We start from the raw sequence: 23,576 nt of genomic DNA, 5'->3' as shown, positions 1-23,576 counted from the left end.
AATGGCTGGGACGGGGTGGTGGTGGTGGACAGGAACAAGAAGTAAAAGGTAGATTGGGATTACAGCGGTCTTATTTCAGTTGTACAGTGGTACCTTGGGTTACATACGCTTCAGGTTACATACACTTCAGGTTACAGACTCCGTTAACCCAGAAATAGTATCTCGGGTTAAGAACTTTGCTTAAGGATGAGAACAGAAATCGTGCTCCGGCGGCGCAGTGGCAGCGGGAGGCCCCATTAGCTAAAATGGAGCTTCAGGTTAAGAACAGTTTCAGGTTAAGAACGGACCTCTGGAACCAATTAAGTACTTAACCCGAGGTACCACTGTACTTGGGCATTCCACCTCCCACACGGGTTAGTAGTAAGAGTTCTAGTTCTATGAAAGGCCATTGGGTTTCAGTGAAAATCCAGATTCTTATTCTGTAAGAGTTGTTTGTTTCCCCTGAGAGATGGTGATGGTAGTGGGGAGAACCCAGAACTCTTTCTCTTCCTGTGGATAACATACATGTGATTTCTATAAGGAGCTCAAAACGAACTTGAGAAAAAGCTCTCTCTCTCTCTCTCTCTCTCTCTCTCTCTCTCTGGCTTTTCTGAGCGGCATTTTTTAATGTACGCATCCAGGAAAATTCATTTCCAGGTGTCTAAACTGCTCCCCAGTGAATTGATCTCATCAAATAATACAGACAATACACTAGAATATTAGTAAAATGGTTGATAGCATTGGGTGAGGTTATTTCCCACCTCACACCCTTGCTGTTGCTACCATTACCAGGTAAGCTTGGGCTTCTGTTCATGTCTCAAGTACTTTTATCAGGATTAAAAAAAACCTTGGCAAGTTCACATGGAAGGAAAACCCATTGAGGATAGGATGTGGTGTTGGTGAACGCCAGTTCTGAATTCCAGTGAGTGGCCAAAACTGCCCCAGCATCTTTCCCCCCTGTTGCATTTTACATACTTGTTTTGAAGAGTCCATGTGCATGGTATGTTAATATTCTAGGATAGTATTTCAACAATAGGGAAGTGATAGGAAATGAGAATTTGTATGTGACTGGTTGGGTCGTAACTGTGGAAATGCCCAGATGGCTTGTTTATATTAATTTGTAAGAGAGCCACTGGTCAGTTAGCTAATGTGTTAAGCCATTAAAAATGTAGTCAAAGTAGAAAATTAATATTTTTGAAAATATTGAGAAAAATATCCTCCATTGTAGATTGTAGATGCCAACCTATGTAGAAAAAAGAAGACAAATTTCATGCATTAGAGATCACGCAGACTCTTAATATAAAAGTTCCATGAACTATGGAGTGAACTTGTTGTTCTGTTACTAGGCTGTTTCCCGAGTCCTCTGTTATCTGCCTGTGGCTTTCCTTACTGCAATATGAAATTTCCATTAGTTCAGGGGTTAGATTCTCAATCAGAAAGCACAGAATTAGTTCTGCTTCCTACAAAGATCATTTAGTAAATTCCTCATCTCATTTGTAAGGTGCCATAGTTACAAAGTGATTGAATGACTTTCTGGATGGTAGAGCCAAGGTAGGCAGGAGACTCATTCACGGCTTGTGACACACTTAACAAAGAGCCATTCTCTTTGGTGATTATGTAGAAGTCTAAAAGTACATAGTTTGGAGGTGAGAGTTCTTCTTGTCCTTGAAACCTCTTTTTGTGGATTGTTTCCCCTCTCTCTCTTGGTGCCCTCAACAGAAAAAATATATATCATGTATAAAATGGCAATCCTATTGGCTAGCCTTTGAATCTGGCCTGTTCAAATTCTAGGTGAGCTTGGGCTCGATCTTTATCCAGTTGTTTATCAAGTTTCAGCATTTTCTAATGAACTTTGCCATTCTTTGTTTTGATCATGTGAGGGTTAGGGGTGCATATGTCTAAGACCATAAAAATGAGGTCCATAAACCTACCTAAACCTATGTTTTACTTTGCTAGCTAGCAGAAATCCTGTCTAAGGGTCAAGAATAGCAAAGTAAAATGTCCTGGCTGTGGATGCATGCTTTGTTCTTGCACTTTGATCTATGAGCAAGTTACTTAATGAGCTGCTGCTTCAAAAGTTAATTTTTCTGGCGAACAAAAGCACTGGAAAGTCTTTGCTGCAGACCAGTGAGGCGAGGTCTCCAAAGAAAAATAGTCACAGTGCTCAACAGTTTGCCATTTTTTCTTACCTGCTGCTGAGCCAGTTTGGTGCTTCTGTTATTCACTCATGCATTCAGTCAATTAATTTCTATACCATTCTCTGTAATAAATAACCTCAGAATAGTTTATGGGCAAAAATTATTAAAACACAATATAGCAAACTTAAGACTAGTCCTAGAATCCATGCGAACAACAGAAATCAGTCTCCATTACAAATGGGCAACACTGATAAACTGTGCCCAAATATCTTGGTGAACAGACACCTTCCACCCATGCAATGTAGATGCCAGCTGTTTTTCTGACGAGGAGTTCCACAGGTAGAGTGCCACCACAGAACATACATTATCACCACCTGATGTATTGCCTCCAGAAGGTCCTCTCCTAGAAATCCGAGGGGTCCAGGCAAGTTGATACATGGAGAAGTGCTCCAAGTATTTGGTTCCCATGTTATTGCCATACAGGTGGTAACCAGTGCTGCTCTCATAAAACAGGTTCTATGGTTAGAATAAGCCATGCCATTCAACACTCTTGTGGCTGTTTGCAGCTTCTGAACAGTCTTCAAGGTAACTCCATGTAGAGTGCATTACAATCTAAATGGGAGGCTACCAGAACATGGGTTACTGGGTCAGTCTAGGAAGCACCACAGCAGGAAATTCTGTGTCACCTAGGCATCAAGCGACAGAGAAGCACTTCCATACTATAAATCTGCTCCATGAAGGGTAGTGCAACCATGTTTAGAACAGGACATCTATCTGCTTCCTGGACATGGGAACTGCCCATTCTCAGCACCTCTGTCTTATGTCATGGATGGGTTTGATGCAAACACAGTTTCTGATAGCTTGGAAAAAAACCTGGAAAAGGAGAGGACTTAGGCAGCTATGGGGAGAAGGGACCTTCAGTCACAGCAACTGCTTCATTGGGGCAAGACCTATTGGAGATGAGCTACTGTGCTCATTTTGCCTGGCCACTCCTTTGTCAATCGTGTTTTGCTAATAGAGAATTAGTTCCAACTTGCACAGTGTGATTTACTGCTGGCTCGCTCCTGATATCTTACCAAGAGTCAGTCTCAGTTTCTTGGCCCTCATCCATCTCGTTACTGCCTTCAGGCACTGGACCTGCTTCTCCACAGCATGACCTGATTATGATGGCAAGGAGGAATAGAGCTAGGCAAGGAGCATGGCAAGGAGGAATAGAGCTAGGGAGCAGGGCCAGGGCGGGAGAGTGCTAGAGTTCTGTCTGGTCCTGTTATATGGGATCAATTCCAATCTGTTACCTCCGAGGATGTGGACAGGCTGCTTGGACAAGTGAAACCGACCACCTGTCTCCTTGATCCTTGCCCATCCTGGCTGATAAAAGCGAAGGAAGGGAAGGGCTGGGTGATGGGCTCTGCGGGGTGGTGAATGCTTCCCTCTGTGAGGGAGCCTTCCCAGACCCGCTGAAAGAGGCGGTCATTAAACCGCTTCTTAAAAAAACATGTTTAGACCCGGCCAATTTGGCCAACTATCGCCCAGTCTCAAATCTGCCATTCTTGGGCAAGGTGATTGAGCGGGTGGTTGCTGAACAACTCCAAGCACGCCTGGAGGAAACGGACCATTTGGATCCCTTCCAATCGGGATTCAGGCCTCACCATGGGACTGAAACTGCCTTGGTCGCACTGGTTGATGATCTCCGGTGGGCTAGGGACAAAGGTGAGAGCTGTTTCCTAGTTCTGCTGGATCTCTCAGCGGCCTTTGACACCATCAACCATAACATCCTTCTGGACCGTCTAGAGGGGCTGGGAGCTGGGGGCACTGTCATACAGTGGTTCCGCTACTTCCTCCTGGGCCGTGTCCAGAAAGTGGTGGTGGGGGATGAGTGTTCAGACCCCTGGGCTCTCACTTGTGGGGTGCCTCAGGGTTCTGTCCTCTCCCCCATGCTTTTTAATATCTATATGAAGCCGCTGGGAGAGATCATCAGGGGGTTTGGGCTGGGTGTTCATCAGTATGCAGATGACACCCAGCTCTACCTCTCCTTTAAATCAGAACCAGTGAAGGCGGTGAAGGTCCTGTGTGAGTGCCTGGAGGCGGTTGGAGGATGGATGGCGGCTAACAGATTGAGGTTGAATCCTGACAAGACAGAAGTACTGTTTTTGGGGGACAAGGGAGCGGGTTGGTGTGGGGGATTCCCTGGTCTTGAATGGGGTAACTGTGCCCCTGAAGGACCAGGTGCACAGCCTAGGAGTCAATTTGGACTCACAGCTGTCCATGGAGGCGCAGGTTAACTCTGTGTCCAGGGCAGCTGTCTACCAGCTCCACCTGGTACGCAGGCTAAGACCCTACCTGCCTGCGAACTGTCTCGCCAGAGTGGTGCATGCTCTGGTTATCTCATGCTTGGACTACTGCAACGCGCTCTACGTGGGGCTACCTTTGAAGGTGACCCGGAAACTGCAATTAATCCTGAATGCGGCAGCTAGACTGGTGACTGGGAGTGGCCGCCGGGACCACATAACACCGGTTCTGAGAGATCTGCATTGGCTCCCAGTACGTTTCCGAGCACGATTCAAAGTGTTGGTGCTGACCTTTAAAGCCCTAAACGGCCTCGGTCCTGTATACCTGAAGGAGCGTCTCCACCCCCATCGTTCAGCCCGGACACTGAGATCCAGCGCCGAGGGCCTTCTGGCAGTTCCCTCATTGCGAGAAGTGAGGCTACAGGGAACCAGACAGAGGGCCTTCTCGGTAGTGGTGCCCGCCCTGTGGAACGCCCTCCCATCAGATGTCAAAAAGATAAATAATTACCTGACATTCAGAAGACATCTTAAGGCAGCCCTGTTTAGGGAAGTTTTTAATATGTAACGCTGTACTGTTTTTAACACTGATTGGGAGCCGCCCAGAGTGGCTGGGGAAACTCAGCCAGATGGGCGGGGTATAAATAATAAATTATTATTATTATTATTACTAGATTGTCTCCCAGGTATTTTGTCAGGACTTAAGGTATACATTAAAGTGTATTTCCAGTTAGACCACATGACATAACTCCAACTGTCTTTGGTCATGATGGAATTGCGGTGACTTTTATGCAGAGTGGCCTTATTATTAATGCAGCCACATTGTTTTCCTTCCAGACTCCCACTCCAATTAGCTCCTAATGGCCATTGGTTAGGGATGATGGGAATTATAGTTCAACAACATCTGGAGGGCACCACATTGGCCATTCATGAAATGCATTGTTACTTTGTAGTTGGTGCATGGAGCTGAATCCTGAAGCCTTTTAGAACTTTGTGTCTCTGCTGATACTGTTTTTAATTACTGTTTGTATATTGCTGTCTTAACTTTGAATTGTATTTATTGCTTTTATTGACTGTTCTGCAGCTTGCCTGGAGAGCATCTTAATTCAGAAAGGGAGGGTATGAATTGTTATCCTTAAACGAGTTCTCCAACTGTTAAATGGCACCTTTAAACCAAAATGTATGAACTCTTCTGCTTGGCACACTATGTAATTCTCGTTAGACACTGTTGCCCTGTATTTTCTAGCCTGGCCAAACATAGCAGTATTGAATGTGTTTCTCCTTGTCTGTTTTTACAAGAATGAAATAAGCTAAAGAAGCTGGTGGATGGAAAAACAATTTTCTTAAAAGAGCTCAAACTTAAATGTGAAGGCAGATCTCAGGGATGGGATATTTTGAAATGAACCAGAAAGGCCTGTGTGCGGTTGATCTTACTCTCACATGTTTTCTGTCTCTCTTACATATCCATTAGGAGTAAATATGTACGGTAATTAAATAAATTGCATTATTCGTATATTTACAGTAAATGGTAACAGTTCCACATGTATAACAAGGTGTTAAAATCTGAAATCCCAATATGCTGACACCGCCTGGTAGACAGAACGGGTTAAAAATTTGCTAAGTCGAATGCTTTAATTGCCTATAAAGAATCTCTGTCAGGAAGCCGGTGATGACTATAAAAGAAAAAATGAAGGTTCCTCAATTATTCTTCCTCATCATGAGGTGCTAAATACAGAAGCAGGCTTCTGCCTTGCAGTGCTTTGCCCATCCAGGGCCCTTGTATTCGACTGGAACATGCAGGCATGGTTTAAATATATAAAATATATAGCAATGTTAGCCAGTCCCCTGCACAATGTTCTGTAGGAGAACTGAGGTGAATACATATAACGAATACAAATAAATACATTTCTAAGTCTGGCCAAATTTAAGTTTGCTATTACTGTCAAACCTTGCTTTGTGTCTACAGATTGAAGTGTTAGTGCCCAATTGCCAGCTGTTCTTATCCTATTTCTTCTGATTTTCTTCTTCTTCTTCTGCTGCTGCTTCCTTATACTGGTTTATGCTTCATTTTGTTTATGCTCTGGCAAAATAGTCATACAGGAGAGAGCTTTGTGGTGTCTGGAATTCCTCTCGTACGTAACTGCTGACTTAGAATCCTGGACCGAATTGTAAAAATGCATCCATTGCCTTGCAAAATGTCGTTTGACTTGTTGGCTTGTGTTGTCTCTGTCACATGGCGTGTGTTGCGTGTCTGTGGGAAGATTCAGTTTCCGAGGCTGTATTTCGTAGGATAGTGTGACTCAGCCTCTCTCTTGTATTCACACATGTGTACACAAGGAGTACAAGAACACTTTTAGTCACTTTCTCGGCAGAGTGTTTGAATTGCTAATGCATTGTTTGTTTGTGTGTTTTTCTTTCTTTGTAGACTATAATGGAGCAGTTCAACCCCAGCCTCCGGAACTTCATTTCCATGGGAAAGAACTATGAAAAAGCCTTGGCAGGTAAGCAAAGTGTAATTGTGCATGTTGTTGTCATGGCTGTGGCATCGGGTGGTAGCAGAGGTGTGTGGAGGGGGGGGGGAGAGAATGGCAAAATCTTGTTCTCTGAGGTTGGCATTGCTCTTGAAGTTTAGAAAACATGTCAGGAAATGCTCTCGTCTGCCGAAGGCAGCCTGCAAAGCAGCTCTTTGAATTAAGACACAAGCACATTATCGTTCTATGACATGTGAAGCATGAAGGGCTGTCACAAGGCGCACTGCTTAAGAAGCTGTGACATGAAACATCTTCCTTACAATGATGAGCCAGATACAGGCTGCTGATTTACTGACAACTAGATGATAAACACAACTTGTGATTCCACCCTTCTTCCCGTCTCAAATAGCCTCTTTGGATTGCCTAAATAATAATAATAAAAATCTTCAAACCTATCTTTAATAGCAAAGAAGTTCCAGCACTACACTTCACAGTGTATAGATGTATGTTTCAAAGCTACATTAGCAAATCCCAAATGAGTAAAAACAAAAAAAAGGTTGACAATTATAAACCACTCTTGAATGTCCCCTTTGGGGGCAAAGCACTTTGAGAGGGAGGTGGTGGTCGAGCTTCAAGCATGCTTGGAAGAAGCTGAGTTTCCAGATCAATCTGAATCTGACTTCAGGCCCAGCCATTGCATCAAAACTGCTTTGGTTTCCCTGGTGGTTGACATGTGTCAGGGGAGAGATGAAGGGAGTCGAACTCTCCTAATTATTAGTTACAGATGGGTAGCCGTGTTGGTCTGCCATAGTCAAAATAAAAAATTTTTTTCTTCCTGTAGCACCTTAAAGACCAACTAAGTTAGTTCTTGGTATAAGCTTTCGTGTGCATGCACACTTCTTCAGATACATTCTCCTAATTATTCTTCATCTGCCTGCAGCTTTTGATAATTTGGACCTCAGTACTCTCCTGGACAGACTCCAAATGGTGGTGGTGGTGGTGCACCATTTTGTGATGGTTCTGTTTTTGATTTGGGAGTTTTGTTCCATAGAATAGCTATTAGTGGGGGGTATTACTTTGTGCCATGGGCACTGACCTGTGCCATGCTTCAGGGGTGCATTCTGCCCCCATGCTCTTTTAATATTCATATGTAGCTGTTGGGGAGGTAACATCTGTTCTGGAGTAAGGTGTCATTAACACATGGATGTCATCCAGCTCTGTCTCTCCATACCTTCTCATCGGAAGGCTGGTGCTCAATGGGCTGGGTGTTGATGAGGAAATTGACATTGAATCCAAACAAGATGGAGGTGTTGTGTTCCTGAGCACAGAAAATGGGGATGCAGCCTGTTTTGGATGGGATTGCACTTCCCTTGAAGGAGTAGATCTGCAGGAAATACTCCTGGCTTCAGTATTGTCACCAAAGGCTCAGGTGGCCTTGGCGGCTATGAATGCCTGTTTCCAGCTCTGATTGGTTTACCAACTACAGTCCTGTTTGGACTTGACCACTGTACTCATCCTCTGGTAACCTCCAGATTGGATTACTGCAGTACATTCTACTTGGGGCTGCCCTTAAAGACACTTTGGAGACTGTCTGCCTCATTCTGGACCAGTTGCAATCTAGTATGACTGAAGAGAGTCCTATCACACCTGACCTGAAGCACCTGTGCTGGTTGCCTATTTGTGTTTACATTAATGTATAAAGCTCTGAATGACTTGGGGTCCCAAATAGCTGAAGAAACTTCTCCCACATCCACCAGTTTGGGTGTCAAGATGGGTGGAGGAGCACTTGTTGGTAATGCTGCCATCCACAGAGGTGTATGTGGCAGCTCAGAAATTGTGGAATTCTCACCCCCTAGTGAGAGTCTGGCACTGACATTACATCTTTTGTTGGGTATGCCTGTTTACTCTGACCTTTGGAAGCGGAGTATGAATTTTTAGTTGTCTTCCCCATGAATTTTGCTATTAGTTGTATCTGTTTTGTGGTTTTATTTTATAGACTGTATTTTAGTTAATGTAACCTGTGCTTGGGACCAAAGGATGAGTAAAGAATTGGAAAATAAATAAATAATAGAAAGTAGAGCATTCCAATTTTTAGGCAAAGGCTTTCAGTTTAGTTAATAATGACTGACTTGTTGGTGCAGACTTGATCCATTGGCTTCATCGGGAATTCTGAGGCTATAATTAGGGCACTTGAATCCCATTGACTCCAGTGTCTACTTAGCAGCCTATCTGTATGCAAATGTAACTGTGGCATGAGCTTTTGTAGGCAAGATCCTGCTTCATCAACCATATCTTACAAAGTTGACTCTTTAAAGCCAATGCCTTAATTCAAACAGTCGAGTCTTTAAGAAGTCACAGGATTCTTTCATCCAACACAGAATAACACAATTAAGAACCACTTTTAATCATACAATAGGCAGCAAAAAAACCCCAAACAAACAAAAACCAAAGAACAACACCAGGTTTTCTTTCACATTTACATTTCACAGGGAACTGCAGTCAATCCCACCTGCATGCTGAGTGTATCTGTATGACACACAGATTCTTCCAAACACTTGTCCGTCACATTCAGATTGTACGTTTTTAAGTGAACACTGAAAAAATCTTAAGGGCAAAACCAGAGAGAGTTATGTGAAGTGGTATTTTCTCATGGACGGTGTTTTTGTTTTGTTTTACCTTCTGCTTGGCAATTTGCCCAAAAGTTAATAGATTTGTAGGCGCTGTCAGGCTGCTTTCCTGCTCAGGCTGCTTCAGCTGGCCCTAGGCAGGTGTGGAAAATCTCCTACATGTTTCGGCCAGCGTCATTTGTTCAAACCAAACAAGAGTTTGGTCAGCCATGTACATTATTTCTCTTATGTATTTGTGCTGCTAGCTTTTGTGTCCCGTAGTGCAGGTAGGCTACGTTCATCCCTCCCACCCCCAGGGACTTGAGCTAGCAAGCAGAACTTAATTGCTTCTTGCTTTTTTATAGTTGCTAACACCTGAACCTCGATAAAGCCCTAGGGGAAAGCTTTCCCTGAAAGCCTTTCCCCCCTTTTAGATGGCCTGAGGATCCCTTTGGCAACTTCACTTACTGACTCTGCCTGCTTGTTTAAGTGCAGCAGCAATTCAGTAACATTCCTGGGATTTCCCCACCACCAACCACCTTAAATAAAAAGAATAACTATCTCATGAGTCAGCTTTGTGAGCATTGCATCACTTGAGCGAGACTTAAGGGAAATGTTCTCAAACCAACTGCAGCACATTCTGTACAACAGGAGTGCCAGCTTGGCCCTGCGACCGTGGGTGCCCAGGGCATGCATGGCCCTGGCACCAAAATTTGTGGGTGCCTGGCCCCTTCAGAGGGGGGATTTTGTGGGTGCTCAGGCACCCAGGGTCCCAGGGAGTTGGCGCCTATGCTGTACCACATGGAACTGCTTTGCACATGCCTTGCACACGCTTTGGACTGATCGGCAGTCTCCAGTGGCTTCTCAAGGAGAAAAAGAGGTACTGGGTGTCTTTAGCCTGCTTATGAAATCCAGTGCTACTCAGTAAAGAGCCAAACTCCATGCATTCTCAAGGGTTGCACTCCCTTCTCTTATTACCATTTCACGGGTTTCAAGGCTGTGTCCTAGCATTCACAAGAAGCTGAATGAATGAAGCCCTGGTCGGAATCATGCTCTGGCAATCTTTCTGCTAAAATGGAAGCTTATATTAAGAAGAACCCCACCAACCTCTTGATATGCATTTTAATTATCTTGAGGTTGACCCTGAAAAGTTGTTAAAAGGAGATCAAAATGTTACCTAAAGAACGCTGACAGAATTTGAAGTGTAGTGGTTTTCATCAGGGAGTCATGGCCCATAGCTGATTTTACAGCACTGTATAAAATACTTTGAAATATAGCCCAAGTGTTACACACCATGGAATGAATGAAAAGCAACTCTATAGTGGCCCTGTTGGTTTGGGTTAACATAAAAGTGTTACACCCACCCACCCCCCAAAATAACATATTTGTAAGGGTAGGATTTGTGTGCCCAACACATAATAGGCTGGTTCACATCACTGTGGTTTTTAGCTTACCATGATTAAGCATCATGCTAGTACATACTGCTGAATTGTTCCCATTTTGCTCTGCTCTGCTTGGAGACGGGAACAACAAACCATGAGTCTTGACTCAGTGTTGCATGCAAACCAGCACTTGTGGTTCGTTTCTCTCCAAACAAAGCATGAGCAGAACCCAAGTTTTGTTCTTGGCTTACCACTCATGGTTTGAGAGAAACAGACCACACGAAGTAGTTCATACATAACGCTAAGCTAAATCTTGAGGCTTCTTTCTCCTGGCTCCAGAGAGGTCAGAGTAAAACAGGAGCAATATAGCAGCATTTACTAGCACACATAGCACATTCATATAAACCGTGGCTTATATTTAAGTGTGAAGAAGCCTAGGGTTTCCACGTGCGCAGTGGGACTTCCCTCTCCCCTCTCTGCACCCTGTGCTCTCCTGATAGTAGCTATGGAGGTTTCAAATTCCAACTTTTAACCTTAAAAAAAAAAATTATGGTTGGGGTGTTCTTTAGCTCACCTGTGATTTTAGTTCTCTGTGATTTGATTATGGCTGAAGTTTACTCCCTATCTGGTTCTAGTTTGTGCTTTGCCTTTTTCTTCTTCTTCTTTTTTTAAGGGTTGTACTAAATGGCATTATAAGGATTTAATGGTTTAAATTGTTAACAGCCTGTTGTTTGTATGTTGCTGAGAGAACCATGGCGTGGGGAGACTTAAAACAAAATGACCAAATAAATAATATAATAAATGCTGCTGAAAGCTATTCTGATAAGTGCAAATAGATATTATTATCTGATATGTCTTGCATTTTAAGAGAAATAAACTCGTTGAAGACTGAAACACAGAGTGCAAATTTTAAAGTAAATAAAAGGAAATTGTGGTTGGTTTAGTAATGTTCTTGTTGCAGAGGCTGTGAATTTGGCATTGAGCAGGCACTCAAGAAGAGTGCCTGCTCCAAACTGCTCTTCCCCCAGCCACCCTTAAGAGGTAGTTGCTGGTGCTGGTGTTGGTCCAAACAAAAAGCAATGGCACACCTAGGAGGCACAGGGATGTGGCACTAAGGCCCACTTGAAAGTAGCCCAACGCCCACTGGGTGGATCCTGGCACACTCTCTGAGAAATGCTGCTCCAAGACAAGGAAGTGGGTTAATACAGTATCCATTCTTGAGAACTAACTCTTGCAATCTTTGTTTCGTTTGCTTCGGTTTTTGATAAATGCATTCTATCTGCAGATCTCAACTCTGTAATCTTAAAGGCCATTCCATTTTCTCCTGCTCTCTTGTCTCTTGATCTGTATCCTTATGAAACACAAGCAGTTTAATCCAGTAGCACTTGCTAGAACATGTAGTTTTGCGGTGTTAAACAAAATCTATGCAATGTGTTCTTGTGATTAAGTGGAACCCCCTTCTTATCTGATTAAAGTGACGTGTGCAATTGGAATGTCAACAAACGAGCTAAAACGCTTGAGCTGCATTTGAAAGTCAAGTGATAGCTGGCTACTTAGTAAGATTTTTGGAGGCTTGATAAGCTAGTACAGTGGTACCTCGGTTTTCGAACGTAATCAGTTCCGGAAGACGGTTCGAGTTCTGAAACGTTAAAAAACTGAAAACTCAACAGCAGACAGCTAGGCCTTAGGATCTTTTACTCAGTGGAAGCCACATGGTATGTTCGACTTCCGGGGCATGTTCGAAAACTTAAGCATTTACTTCCGGGTTTACAGTGTTCAAAAATCGAAATGTTTGTCAACGGAGACGTTCGAAAACTGAGGTACCACTGTATTGTCAAAGATGTGTCTTCTCCCAGAATAAAAATTCAGGTTTATACCAAGATAGTGGTCTATAATCAGAATAACCTTCTCTAATCTTGCAGATTAGCCTGGGAGAAATAATGCAAGATCTTGATGCAGAGCCCATATTTAGGCTTTTGCATCTCTCCACCGTCCCACACCCAACCCCATAAGATTCTTGTGTTGTCCTATCCTGCTCTAAACACAATACCTGTTGCTCAAACTACCATTTTCTATGTTGCGTTCCACATTATTCATGTGTCAAAATTCCCTCCACTCTTTTAAGATCTGAATTAGCTCATGAGAGTTTTATCTGAATTATTATACAATGAAGCTTCTTTCATTTCAGTGACAAAAATTGTTATGTGACACAAGCTGAAAATTTCACCTTGATGTGGTAGTGTGTGTCCAAGAAGCTCTTATTGGAGTTTTGAACATTTCAGTATTATGTCATATGGTCAAATCACTCCATAATGCTTGGAGGTTGTTTGGAGTGCAAAATTGGAAGCTCAGCTATAGAAGCTGGCTAGGGAGGGGTTGGACCCTTGGATTACAAAGGAATCAAAGGTGTGCTAAAGGAGGATAAGATTACAGAGAAGCTGAATGAATTATTTGCATCTGTCTTCACAGTGGAAGATATAAGGCAGATCCCTGTGCCTGAATTAACTTTTGCAGGAAGGAAGTCTGAGGGACTGAAGGAAATAATGGTGACAAGAGACTTAAGTTCTAGGCCTAACGGGCAAAATAAAAACTGACAAATTGCCAGGTCCAGGTGGCATCCATCCAAGAGTTCTCAAAGGAGTCAAATATGAAATTGTTGATCTTCTGACCAAAATAAGTTAGCTTGTTCCTAAGACTAGCCTCCATACCTAAGAGCTAGAAGGTAGCCAATGTAATACCAGTTGTTTTTTTTTACATAAAAAAGGGATCCAAGGGTTGGGCTTCCTGGAGATTGCAGACTGGTTAAGTTAACGTCTGTCTTCAGAAAACTGGTGATGTATTGTTAAAGGTAAAATAACCAAGCATACAGAAGAACAAGCTTTTGCTAAAGCAGAGCCAGCATGGCTTTTGCAAAGCTAAGTCTTGTTTCACTAAGTTATTGGTGTTCTTTGATTCTGCCAGATTTTGGTGACAACACTAGCATTTAGATGGTGCAACAGGACTTGACAGCAGTTTATAGCTGGGAATTCCGTATTTAGCAAGTACATTCAAATAAATGAAACTTTTTCTGTTGTGTTATCCCTGAAGCAACAATGGAGGTAAAAATGTACATGGCAATAATATACATGTGTTTCGATTTCTAGGTGTGACTTTTGCAGCAAAAGGATACTTTGATGCTCTGGTTAAAATGGGAGAATTGGCCAGCGAAAGCCAAGGATCTAAGGAACTAGGTAAGTCAAGTACCACACTCACTGCTGCCATGTGGCTCTCAAAGGTTTAGCCAACTGTCAACGCTGCCCTTGGGCTGAAAAAAGGTAGCCACTTTGGTTAAAAGCTTGAGATGATGTTTGCTAAAAAGGGAAGGATGAACTCACAACACCTCTTTGTCTTCTCTAGGGAAAGAGCAGCCCTCATTATTCATAAGGGGTTAGAGGAGTTCTAAAATATCCTCAGATGTTGCCTGTGCATTGCTTAACGTGAGCTGTTACACCCCTTTCTCAAACATGCAGGTTTTGTATTCTTAGGTTACACTCTCCTGTGGAATATGGATTCCGTAAATTATGCTTAAGTGACAGGATGGATGTTTATTTGCACATGAGATGCAAAATACCCTAATTCATTTCCATCTGTTTGAAGTGCATCCTGTTCAAGGCACTAGATACAAGACATTGGCATTTTAGAGTCAGAGGGGTTTTCCATAAGCCTGAGATCCAAATCAGGACCATGATCATTGCAGGAAAAATATAAATGTGTCTGCAAAGTCAACCAAATTTTTGGCTCCACCAGCCAATCACGCTTGACATGACTTGATCGGGCATTCAAATAAAACTCCTTTATTTCACTGAGGCCCTTCTCTAAGGAAGCAGTTTGGAACCAGGTTAACTGAAGCACCTCTTGCACCTCCATGAACTGGCCTTCCTTTGAGATCAATGCCAGAGGTCCTGCTTGTTGGTCCACATTTCTTAAGATCAGTTAGACTGGTGAGCAATTTGGACAACATGCCAGTTAAGCATCTTTAATCATGGTTTGGTGTAGCGTTTGAGTTGAGCTAGTGTGAGCAATCCCCAGTATTTCATAAATGTGTTTACTTTGCCTGAAATATCATAATTGCAGGTGCAGGAATATTTTTTCTCTCTGCAATAAACATTGTTTTATTGGTCTCATGCTGGTGAGTAGATCAAAAATAAAGATCCACTTTATGAAAAACAACAACATGGCAGTACTAGTTGTGGGCTAATATTGGGAGTCTTATGCAGTTTAATTTACGGTCTCTTGCAGAATTTTAAAACTGCTTGTGCAAGCCTTATGATAATATTCTAGTGCTATTATACATACATAATCTGTCCACAACTTGGTTCATAAGCACTCCTCTTTCTTGGAAAAGGAAATGGGGTATTAATTGCCCCCCTAAACGATTTCCTTCATGCTTACCTAATCTAAAGATAGATGAAAGTAGTAGGCTGTCCTTTAACAAGACACATTTTTGCTTGTAGAGAAGTTTTAGCCTTCACTGCTGCAGAGTTAATCACAGAACTTACGCTAATGCCCTAACTTTGGTGGAACATTTTCCCCTTGAGGTTCAGCTCTCATTAACATCGGCTGTCATTTGGCACCAGCTGTAGACCTTCTTCTTCTGTCCAGCCTGTGGGTGAAGAGATCTTTGGTTTAGGCTAGGCAATTATAGTTCTTATTCTGATGAGAGTATTTGATGACTTGTTGTATTGTGCTTTTATGTTTGTATATTTAAAATACTGTCATCCGCCCTGACATATATACCCAGTGGTATATACATTATTTTTTAAAATAGCCAAAGTGCCCCCCCCCGCCATTGCTTAAGCAATGACAACTCTGTCAGTTCCTGGGAACTGCAGGGTCCCCTGTGAATAATAAACACTTAGGTTTTATTTCTGGGGAAGTGGCGCTTCTGATGGGCTGCCACAATAACACCTCTATGTTCCTTGCGATGTATAGATGTGGGGAAAATCTGTTTTTGGTTCTCTGTGAGTGTTACTTTTGATACATAGGTGGGACTCAGACAAATGCTAATAAAACACAGGGCCTGAATAGCCTGCTACCTGTGCATACTACACGGAGGTGTTTTTTTGGAAATGCAGGCATGTATCAGGACATGGCAGTTTCACACAAGCCCTGAAAAGTCAGGCATCTTGCTAGATGTTTTGCTGTTCCAAGTAAATTCTTGTCGGCGTAATGAGAGTTTGTTTGGGTTTCTCTGCAGCCTTTCTAATCCCCATCAAGCAACCACCCACGTTTTAATTCCTTCCTTTTTGCTCCGTTTCCAAATTCCCCCTCCCCAATCAGTCTTAAGTAAATGTGCACAGCCTGCATGATTTGTACCGTAAAAGTAACAACACAGCCTTCTGGCTCCAATAAACTCAGGTTTGCTGAGTATTTGGGGAATCATCCTGAAGTGAAGGCTGTTAGGACTCTAAAAGTCTTTCCAAAACCTTAGCTAATCTGATATTCATACAATGTGCTCTATTTTGCCCCAAGTCAACAGCTCACTTGGGTTCAATCGCAGCCATGTACACATAGACGGCATCCCCTGCACAGAGCAACAGAGCCAATGTTGTTGTCATCTTGCCCTGAAGGAGCCCTTTATCTACTTAAATACACCCAGTAGAGAAAAATGCCAGTTCTGTGTCCTTTTGCGCTTGCCTTTTTATATGGAGTAAAGAATCTAAGTGTGTTGCTCTTTTCTGCCTTGAAGAAATCTGAGAGATAATGCATGGCTTGCCATTAGTTGCAGATCCTTGAAGGAACAGCGGATTTTACATTTTGCTCCGAGGCATAGCTGTAGAATTTGGGATGCTAGCTAGCTAGCTGCAGATTATTATTATTATTATTTGCATGGTTCTGAAGTGCTGTGCTTGCTTAGGTTTGCATTCCTTCCAGCATACTTAAACATGTCAGACAGTCTGCATGCTGAACTATTCTTGGGTTGTTGTTTTTTTGATATTTTATTTAATATGGCTGCAATCCTTTGCCCACTTTGGAAGTAAGGATGCAGCAAAACCCCTGTATAACCTCGTTGCATATGAAAGACTGTGGATGTGAACCAGTCTTGTTTAATATATTAAGCCTTGAGATTGGTAAGTGATCTTGAAATACATTAGGGCCACAGTGACTATAGAAATCCCTACAGAAAGCCTACTTTGTCCAAGTGATTAGTCCTACTCATGTTGCTGCAAGTCAAGAGAGTAACATATCAAGCTTGTGAATTGATGGACTCAAGACACCCAACTTATTAAGTGCAATTCCTGTATTTAGAAAAATGTTGCGAAAAAATGCACATAGCTTCAGTAACTTAACCACTTTGTAGATTGTGTGTTTCCTGTTGCAGAACTTGTGGAACCCATCCTCTCCAAATTAAAGAAAATAAAATGTTCATTCCTGCCATGGTTCAGCATTGTGGGTGAAATCCAAATGTGAAAGACTTTACAACTATCTACTACCATGGATTTAACCTCCACCCCCAATCAAGTGTGGGACCATAGTAGATTGTGGTTGTATTCACACATAATACTAAACCATTGTGTAGAATTATGAGGACAGCAAATTTAGGCTTTGATTTCCCCTGTCCTTCCTCTGGCACGTTGTGAGGATGAGTGTTTGGAAGTTTTCGTTTTACGACAGCTGCTTGTAATATCAGAAGCTGAACATTCTGGTTAATCTTAACTATGGTTTGTTGAAACAAGGCGACTTCAAAGCCTAGTTAATTAACCAGAGTTCAAGATTAATCAACGTTTAAGGATTTGGATGTAATACCAAACTGTGGTTAATCTAAAACAGAAGCATTGGAGGAACAGAAATGGGGAAAACTCATGAATCCAAGGCTCACCTTGGTCTTCGCCTTATAGCAATTGATCAAGGCCACTCTTTCTGCTTTGTGTTATGGGCCCTCTTTGGCTGGATAAGGATCTTGCTCACCACCAGGGAAATGATCCGTGTTGCATTTGGCTCTGTGGTAGCTCCATGTGACACAAGCATAGTTCGGGGTTGATCACTTGGTGGCAATCAAGTCCAGCTGGTGCTAGTGGCCTCACCTTGGATGTCTCCAGGACACTCACTGTTTTGCCTTAGTAGAGAAGAACGTGTTCACGATGTAGAGGTTGTGAAGAGTACAGTTCAAGCAGCTTTTGTCCATTCTTGTTCATGCTGCCGATACCAAAGTGGCCTGTGCAGTTGTCCTATGTGTGATGATCGTCCCCAGCTCTGGTACTGAAATCTCTGGCGGGAAGAATTGTTCGCAGGCTGGGACCCTCCTGACAGCTTGGTCTAGTTCTGCGTAGAACTGGTCTTTGATATGTATGTACAGTATTGTGTTCCTATAATAACTCACTTCTTCCTAGTTTCATCTTGGTTTCAAATGCATATGATTCCTTGCATTCCTTGTCAGTTATATCTATTTTTTGGGAGGGGGCAAGAGACTATAATTCTGTGAAATTTGACAACTACTAAACTGTTCTTCTACAGAATACTTGCAACTGGGAAGAATGGGAGGGTGGCTTTTACTGAGCTGTAAATGGGGTAAGCTTGGCTACAGATACAGTTATTTTTAGTTACTTAAGATAATGACCTGATTACAAAACATGTCCTTTTAAAATTCCTTAGAGAAATCGGCCCATTGTCTCTTTCCTTTCGTCAAAGTCATGAACTTCAGTTGCTACGCTGCAACTCTTAATGTTGATGTTGTTGTCGTTACACAGGTTTGCTTGTTAGGGAGGACAGCAGATGGGTGGAAATGTTATAATGCCCACAAGTGAGTACCTGTGCTACAGTGTTGATACTAAATGCCTTGACAAATTCCTGGGAACTGAATCACTTCGCTTAGGTGGAGCGTCAGAATTCTTTCCCTCTTGGTAGTCTCACTTAGCATATTCTGCATCCTGCCACTACTATTACTGAGACAGGACAGGGGTGTGTGTTGATGTGGGGGCAGTGCAAACTACATCTTCAAAGGGAAATCTGGTATTTTCTTAGTTTCAACTTTCACTCCCGCTCCCCACCTTCTGTCTAGGTAAATATATCTGCACCTGTAAGCCAACCTTGCTCCATTTATAGCTCAGTAAAAGCTCCCTCTCTATTCTTCTTCTTGGCTACTGCAGGGACATGGAGATTTATTCAGAATAGACTTCCACTTTCCCTTCTGGCCTGGAGGTGACTTTCACTTCCTTTTACAATTTTCCAAGCAGATCCTAGAAATTGAGATGTATGAAGAAAGCAATTGACAGTGACTCTGTGGGGGTTTTATTGGGGTGGGGGTGGGGAGTGGGGAACACTTAGGGCTCATCCAGACTTCTACTTCTCCTGCAGCTTTCACCCAGGAAAACCCACTCTTTAGCACTGAATTGAACCAAACGTCAATTGGGTTTTCTGACAATTGATGTTTGCCCTGATGCAGTGGTAAAGAGTGTTCCCTCCCCCTTGGGAAAGTGTCGGAGCAAACAGGAAACCGCTTGGATCCATGACTTGGAAGAGATGATTTGTTTAATACTGCTGATATCATATGAAGAGAGAAAATGGCTGGATTTAAGTTGGACAAAAGGGTATCCTCAGTTGAGGAAGTGGGGCAAAGAAGAGGACAAATGCCCAAGGATGGTTCCATCTCCCCACCCCACCCCCCAATTTTTTTTGGGAATGAATATTTAAGTTAAGAGAAGAGGAAAACTAAGATAAGATTTGGTGGACCAACCTACTGGCAGAAGTGTCAAAACAAAACAAGAGCAGAGCTCCAAGCAAAACAAAACAAAGTTGTACTTGGCTGAGATCTGGGAGCATGATCTGGGTGGCTCCCTGCTAACCCAGTTGGGTCCTCCAGGTAACTAACTTCAGCACCATCACAGAGGGCCAGCTGTGTGCGTCATGGCCATCCATAAAAATTCTGCTTCCTTGCTAGGAAACCAGTCTGCAATAGGTATATCAGAACTGTCCAGACTTCACCTCCCTCCAAGTCAGTTTTTGCATTTTCAGCTTGAAATGTGTGGCAGCTGCTTGTTAGTGCTGTGGATGGCAATACTAAAAGTTGCTGAAGCCTACATGTTCAGGAAGCTTTGCTATGGTTTCCTACTCTAAAGGTTCCTTTGGGGAAGAAACATTTGAAGGCAGCTCTCTCAGATGTGAAATTTAATGCAAAGGTTCACTGCCAAACTCTCTTTTCTGGCAGTACTCCTGTCTCTTTTCACAGTTGTGACACAGGCAAATTTAACAGGTAAAAGCCCTTTTCTGGCATCCTGATGCTACAGCTAAAATTTTATCGGTTGAATTCCTTGCATTTTAAAAATACAAACAGATTGGGTAGCTGGTGGAAGTTGGCTGGTCTACATATTTAGTGTCTAAGAAGTATCTCGGGTGAGTGGGAGGGAGGGTGTACAGTCCCTACATTTCTTAGCAGGCTGCAGGTAGAGGGGAAACTCAAAAATAATTTCAACATAAAAGGATTAGCTAAATTCTGGTGGGTTTCGATTTTATCTAGAAGAATGCTGACATTCATTTGGAAAGGAGTTAATATGAAATGTCAGCATGCAATTGCTTCTGGCAAACATTCAGCATAAAACTTATGGCATATTAAGCTCACTGCAGAAACTTCCCACATGCTCCTTTTTTACCTAGGTAGGTCCAGGTTGAATCAAGGGTGTAAAAACCCTCCTGAGCCCCTCAAACTTAGAAAGATCAGGAGATGTGAAACTGTTGGGCGACTATTTTAGCAGTAGTTGTGCAAATATTTTACATATCGCTTTTTTGTGATAGATGCTGCACGGCAGCTTGTGTAGAGAGAGCAGTTCCTTCTGAGCATGGAAAAACTTACATGGTGCTTGTCATTGCCTTTGACCCAGATTGGAAACCCTTTTGTAAGTGCTTCTTTTGAATCCTCCTCCGGGGGGATTAATAAATCTCTTAATTGGATTTGTACTTGTCTCAGGTATCTGCTTTCTGTGGCAGCAGGAGCAGTGTGGTGATAAACACGGTGAATGTGTAAAGGTCATTTGTCTGAGTAAGGGAGTTAATATGACAACAGATGTATAACAGACTAGGGACATGTGCTTATTTGAGCGGACTAATGTCGATTACAGTGACCTGTGTTACACTGTTCAGAAATTGCCAAACAGATATATTTGCATTCCCATCTCAGAATTACACACAAGGGAAGCCAAGTCTTGGGGAAAACTGCTTATCTTCTTGTTCAAAAGGTAGCTAACATTAGAAGGGTTTCAGGAGCTGAAAGGCTGCAGCTGGCTAGCAATTTTCTACATGTGTAACTTGCATACGATTCCAGCGAATGTGGCAAATGCCATGAAAGAGAGCTGGGGAGTCACATCGCGTTCTGTTACATGGCTTTGAAATTCTTTGTTCCGGAGGTGGAAAGACAGGCAAGAGACTCTTATCAAAGATCTGGTTCACACATACAAACCCATAAGCTTAGGTTCCCTATACAGTCCCTCCCATAGGCAAAACCCCTCTCTGAACCTGCCTGTCTATTTGATGCTGGAAAGATGAAACAGTCTACCCTAAGACCTCTGTTAAAGGAAGTGGGAGGAGACAATGGTTAAGTGTTGGAAAGTTTTGAGGAGACGGTATAATCAACCAGCATTTTGTATATTCCAGTAAAATACCACAGGATTCTCGGAGGAGAGAGCGTTGCAGAAAAATGTCTTTTATAGCAGTGCACTCAGGTAGGGCTAGATTGCCAGCCGCTGTGTGATGTGCCATCTGCTGCTGCCAGGACGTGTGCAGGCTTTAATCTGAATTAGATCTTGATTAAAGGCCCCATGCGGAGTACATGTACCGTATTTTTCCGTGTATAAGACTCCCCCTATTTTGGGGGACTTGAAATTAAGAAAATGGGGGTGGGGTGGAGATTGCTCAGAGTTGTTGAGCTTTTTTTTGGTCGGGGTTGCCTAAAATCACTCACCCACCTGATCAACGCTGACAGTACCACGTGCTACCAAAGCCACCAGTTGCCTGCTCACTGCCAGCAGCTGCCAATCGCCCGCCCAGTTGCCACAGCGCCAGCCTATCGACATCAGCCCTTGCCACAGCAACCAATCACACACCCTATTGTCGCTGACAATCTCCTGCTCGCTGCAGCAACCAATCCCCAGTCTACTCTCTGCACTCTCCGTATATAAGATGACCCCAAACTTTATACAGTGGTACCTCAGGTTACAGACGCTTCAGGTTACAGACTCTGCTAACCCAGAAATAGTACCTTGGGTTAAGAACTTTGCTTCAGGATGAGAACAGAAATCACATGGTGGTGGTGTGGCGGCAGTGGGAGTCCCCATTAGCTAAAGTGGTACCTCAGGTTAAGAACAGTTTCAGGTTAAGAACAGACCTCCAGAATGAATTAAGTTCTTAACCTGAGGTACTACTGTATATAATTTTTTAAAAATAAACGTCTTATACACAGAAAAATACGGTACTCTTAATAGAGAAGGAATGCCCTTGCCACAAAACTAACTTCAAGCTGCGTTCTGGGACAACCTTCCCTGACCCCCTTTTAGCTTGTCACTATAGGGACATATGACTCTTCCCTCTTATTGCATCATATCAAAGTAAACATTTACTGTATATGCACAAGTGAAAACAGTGGCTTCCATACAAAGCTATGCATTTGCAAACTAGTGTACAATCAACACGTACCCCACACTTAATAGTCAGTTCCTGATCGAAAAGCAATAAAGATTGTCATTTTTTCAGTGTATGTAATCAGAGGTTTCTGTTTCGGTTGAGGGTCTTGGTTGAGCTAGTCTCTCCTCTTTGTTGTATCACCTCTGCACAATGCTGGCAGGGAAACAAACAAGAAGGCGAGGAAAGAGAAATTGAAGAATCCTGAAGTAACTTGAGATCTGGAATATTGAAGATGCAGCGCTTTCACCTGGCTCAGAAGGTAGCTGACAATTCTGTGTTTTAAGAATCTGCGTGACTCCTAGATGGGTAGCTACAGCTTCTCCCATCCAATAGTTTGGAAGGAAGCCAAGGAATAGCTGTGGTTCTGGGAAAACACAACAGGTGAAGAAGCTTTGTGTTTTTTTAAGAAACTTAGTTCCTGACACTGAAGACTTAATTGGCAGGTTCTGAGAATATTTGCTCTGAGTTGTTTGGATTCAACAAAACTGCTTTTGTTGAATGCATCAACTGCTTTTTTAATTTAAAGCACATCAGGCTCCTACTTACCTGCATTTCAAAATGCTGCTATGATTCATTTATAACTGCTTTGGAATTGTAAAAATGAAAAGTGGCCTAGAAATATTTTAAAATTAAATTAAACAAAGTGATTACTGCTAGAGATAACCTGCAAAACAGAAGTAGCTGTTTTAGTAAAATTTATCTAGACAGCTTAGGTTTGAAGCAAATAGTATTGATCACATCTTGGAAGGGGTTAGTCATGGAAACTTCTCTTTAGATTGAATGTTCCCTGCCTTTTCTTCTTGTACATGGGTGGCACTATACAAATAATAACTCATGGGTTAGTTCTAAGGAGTGCCTAGGATCTGGTGTCAAGTGTTGACAAACCACCTGGAAACAGTGACTGAGACACTATCAAAATATGCATGCGAGTGGGAAATCACCCAGAGAATTCAACAATAGCTGGGCACTGCCAGCCATAGAATCCTTGAGCTCTTTTTATAATAACCATTGTTTTGAGGACAAACTCTAAAAGTTAAATTTCTCAACTGCAGACAAGGCCTCTGTT

At 42.7% G+C, this 23,576-nt stretch overlaps 1 protein-coding gene and 1 long non-coding RNA gene across 6 annotated transcripts in view; one reads left to right on the top strand and one right to left on the bottom strand.

Annotated features, from left to right (window-relative positions):
* BAIAP2 (BAR/IMD domain containing adaptor protein 2) overlaps nucleotides 1–23,576 on the top strand; it is a 136,438-nt gene that overhangs the window by 31,777 nt on the left and 81,085 nt on the right. For all 5 annotated transcript variants that reach the window (XM_083490129.1, XM_083490125.1, XM_083490128.1 and 2 more), the window contains exons 2-3: nucleotides 6,828–6,903; nucleotides 14,005–14,091. In XM_083490129.1, the coding sequence (XP_083346255.1) occupies nucleotides 6,828–6,903; nucleotides 14,005–14,091 (163 nt within the window). The remainder of the gene's footprint in view (nucleotides 1–6,827; nucleotides 6,904–14,004; nucleotides 14,092–23,576) is intronic.
* Nucleotides 1–23,576, bottom strand: part of LOC310700691 — a 150,397-nt gene that overhangs the window by 71,896 nt on the left and 54,925 nt on the right. The window lies entirely within an intron of this gene.

This window comes from Podarcis liolepis (assembly GCF_965112155.1).
Source record: "Podarcis liolepis genome assembly, chromosome: 2".
In the NCBI taxonomy this organism is placed as follows: Eukaryota; Metazoa; Chordata; class Lepidosauria; order Squamata; family Lacertidae; genus Podarcis; species Podarcis liolepis.
Note: the sequence above shows the minus strand (reverse complement) of the source record. Positions and strands in the feature narration are given on the sequence as shown.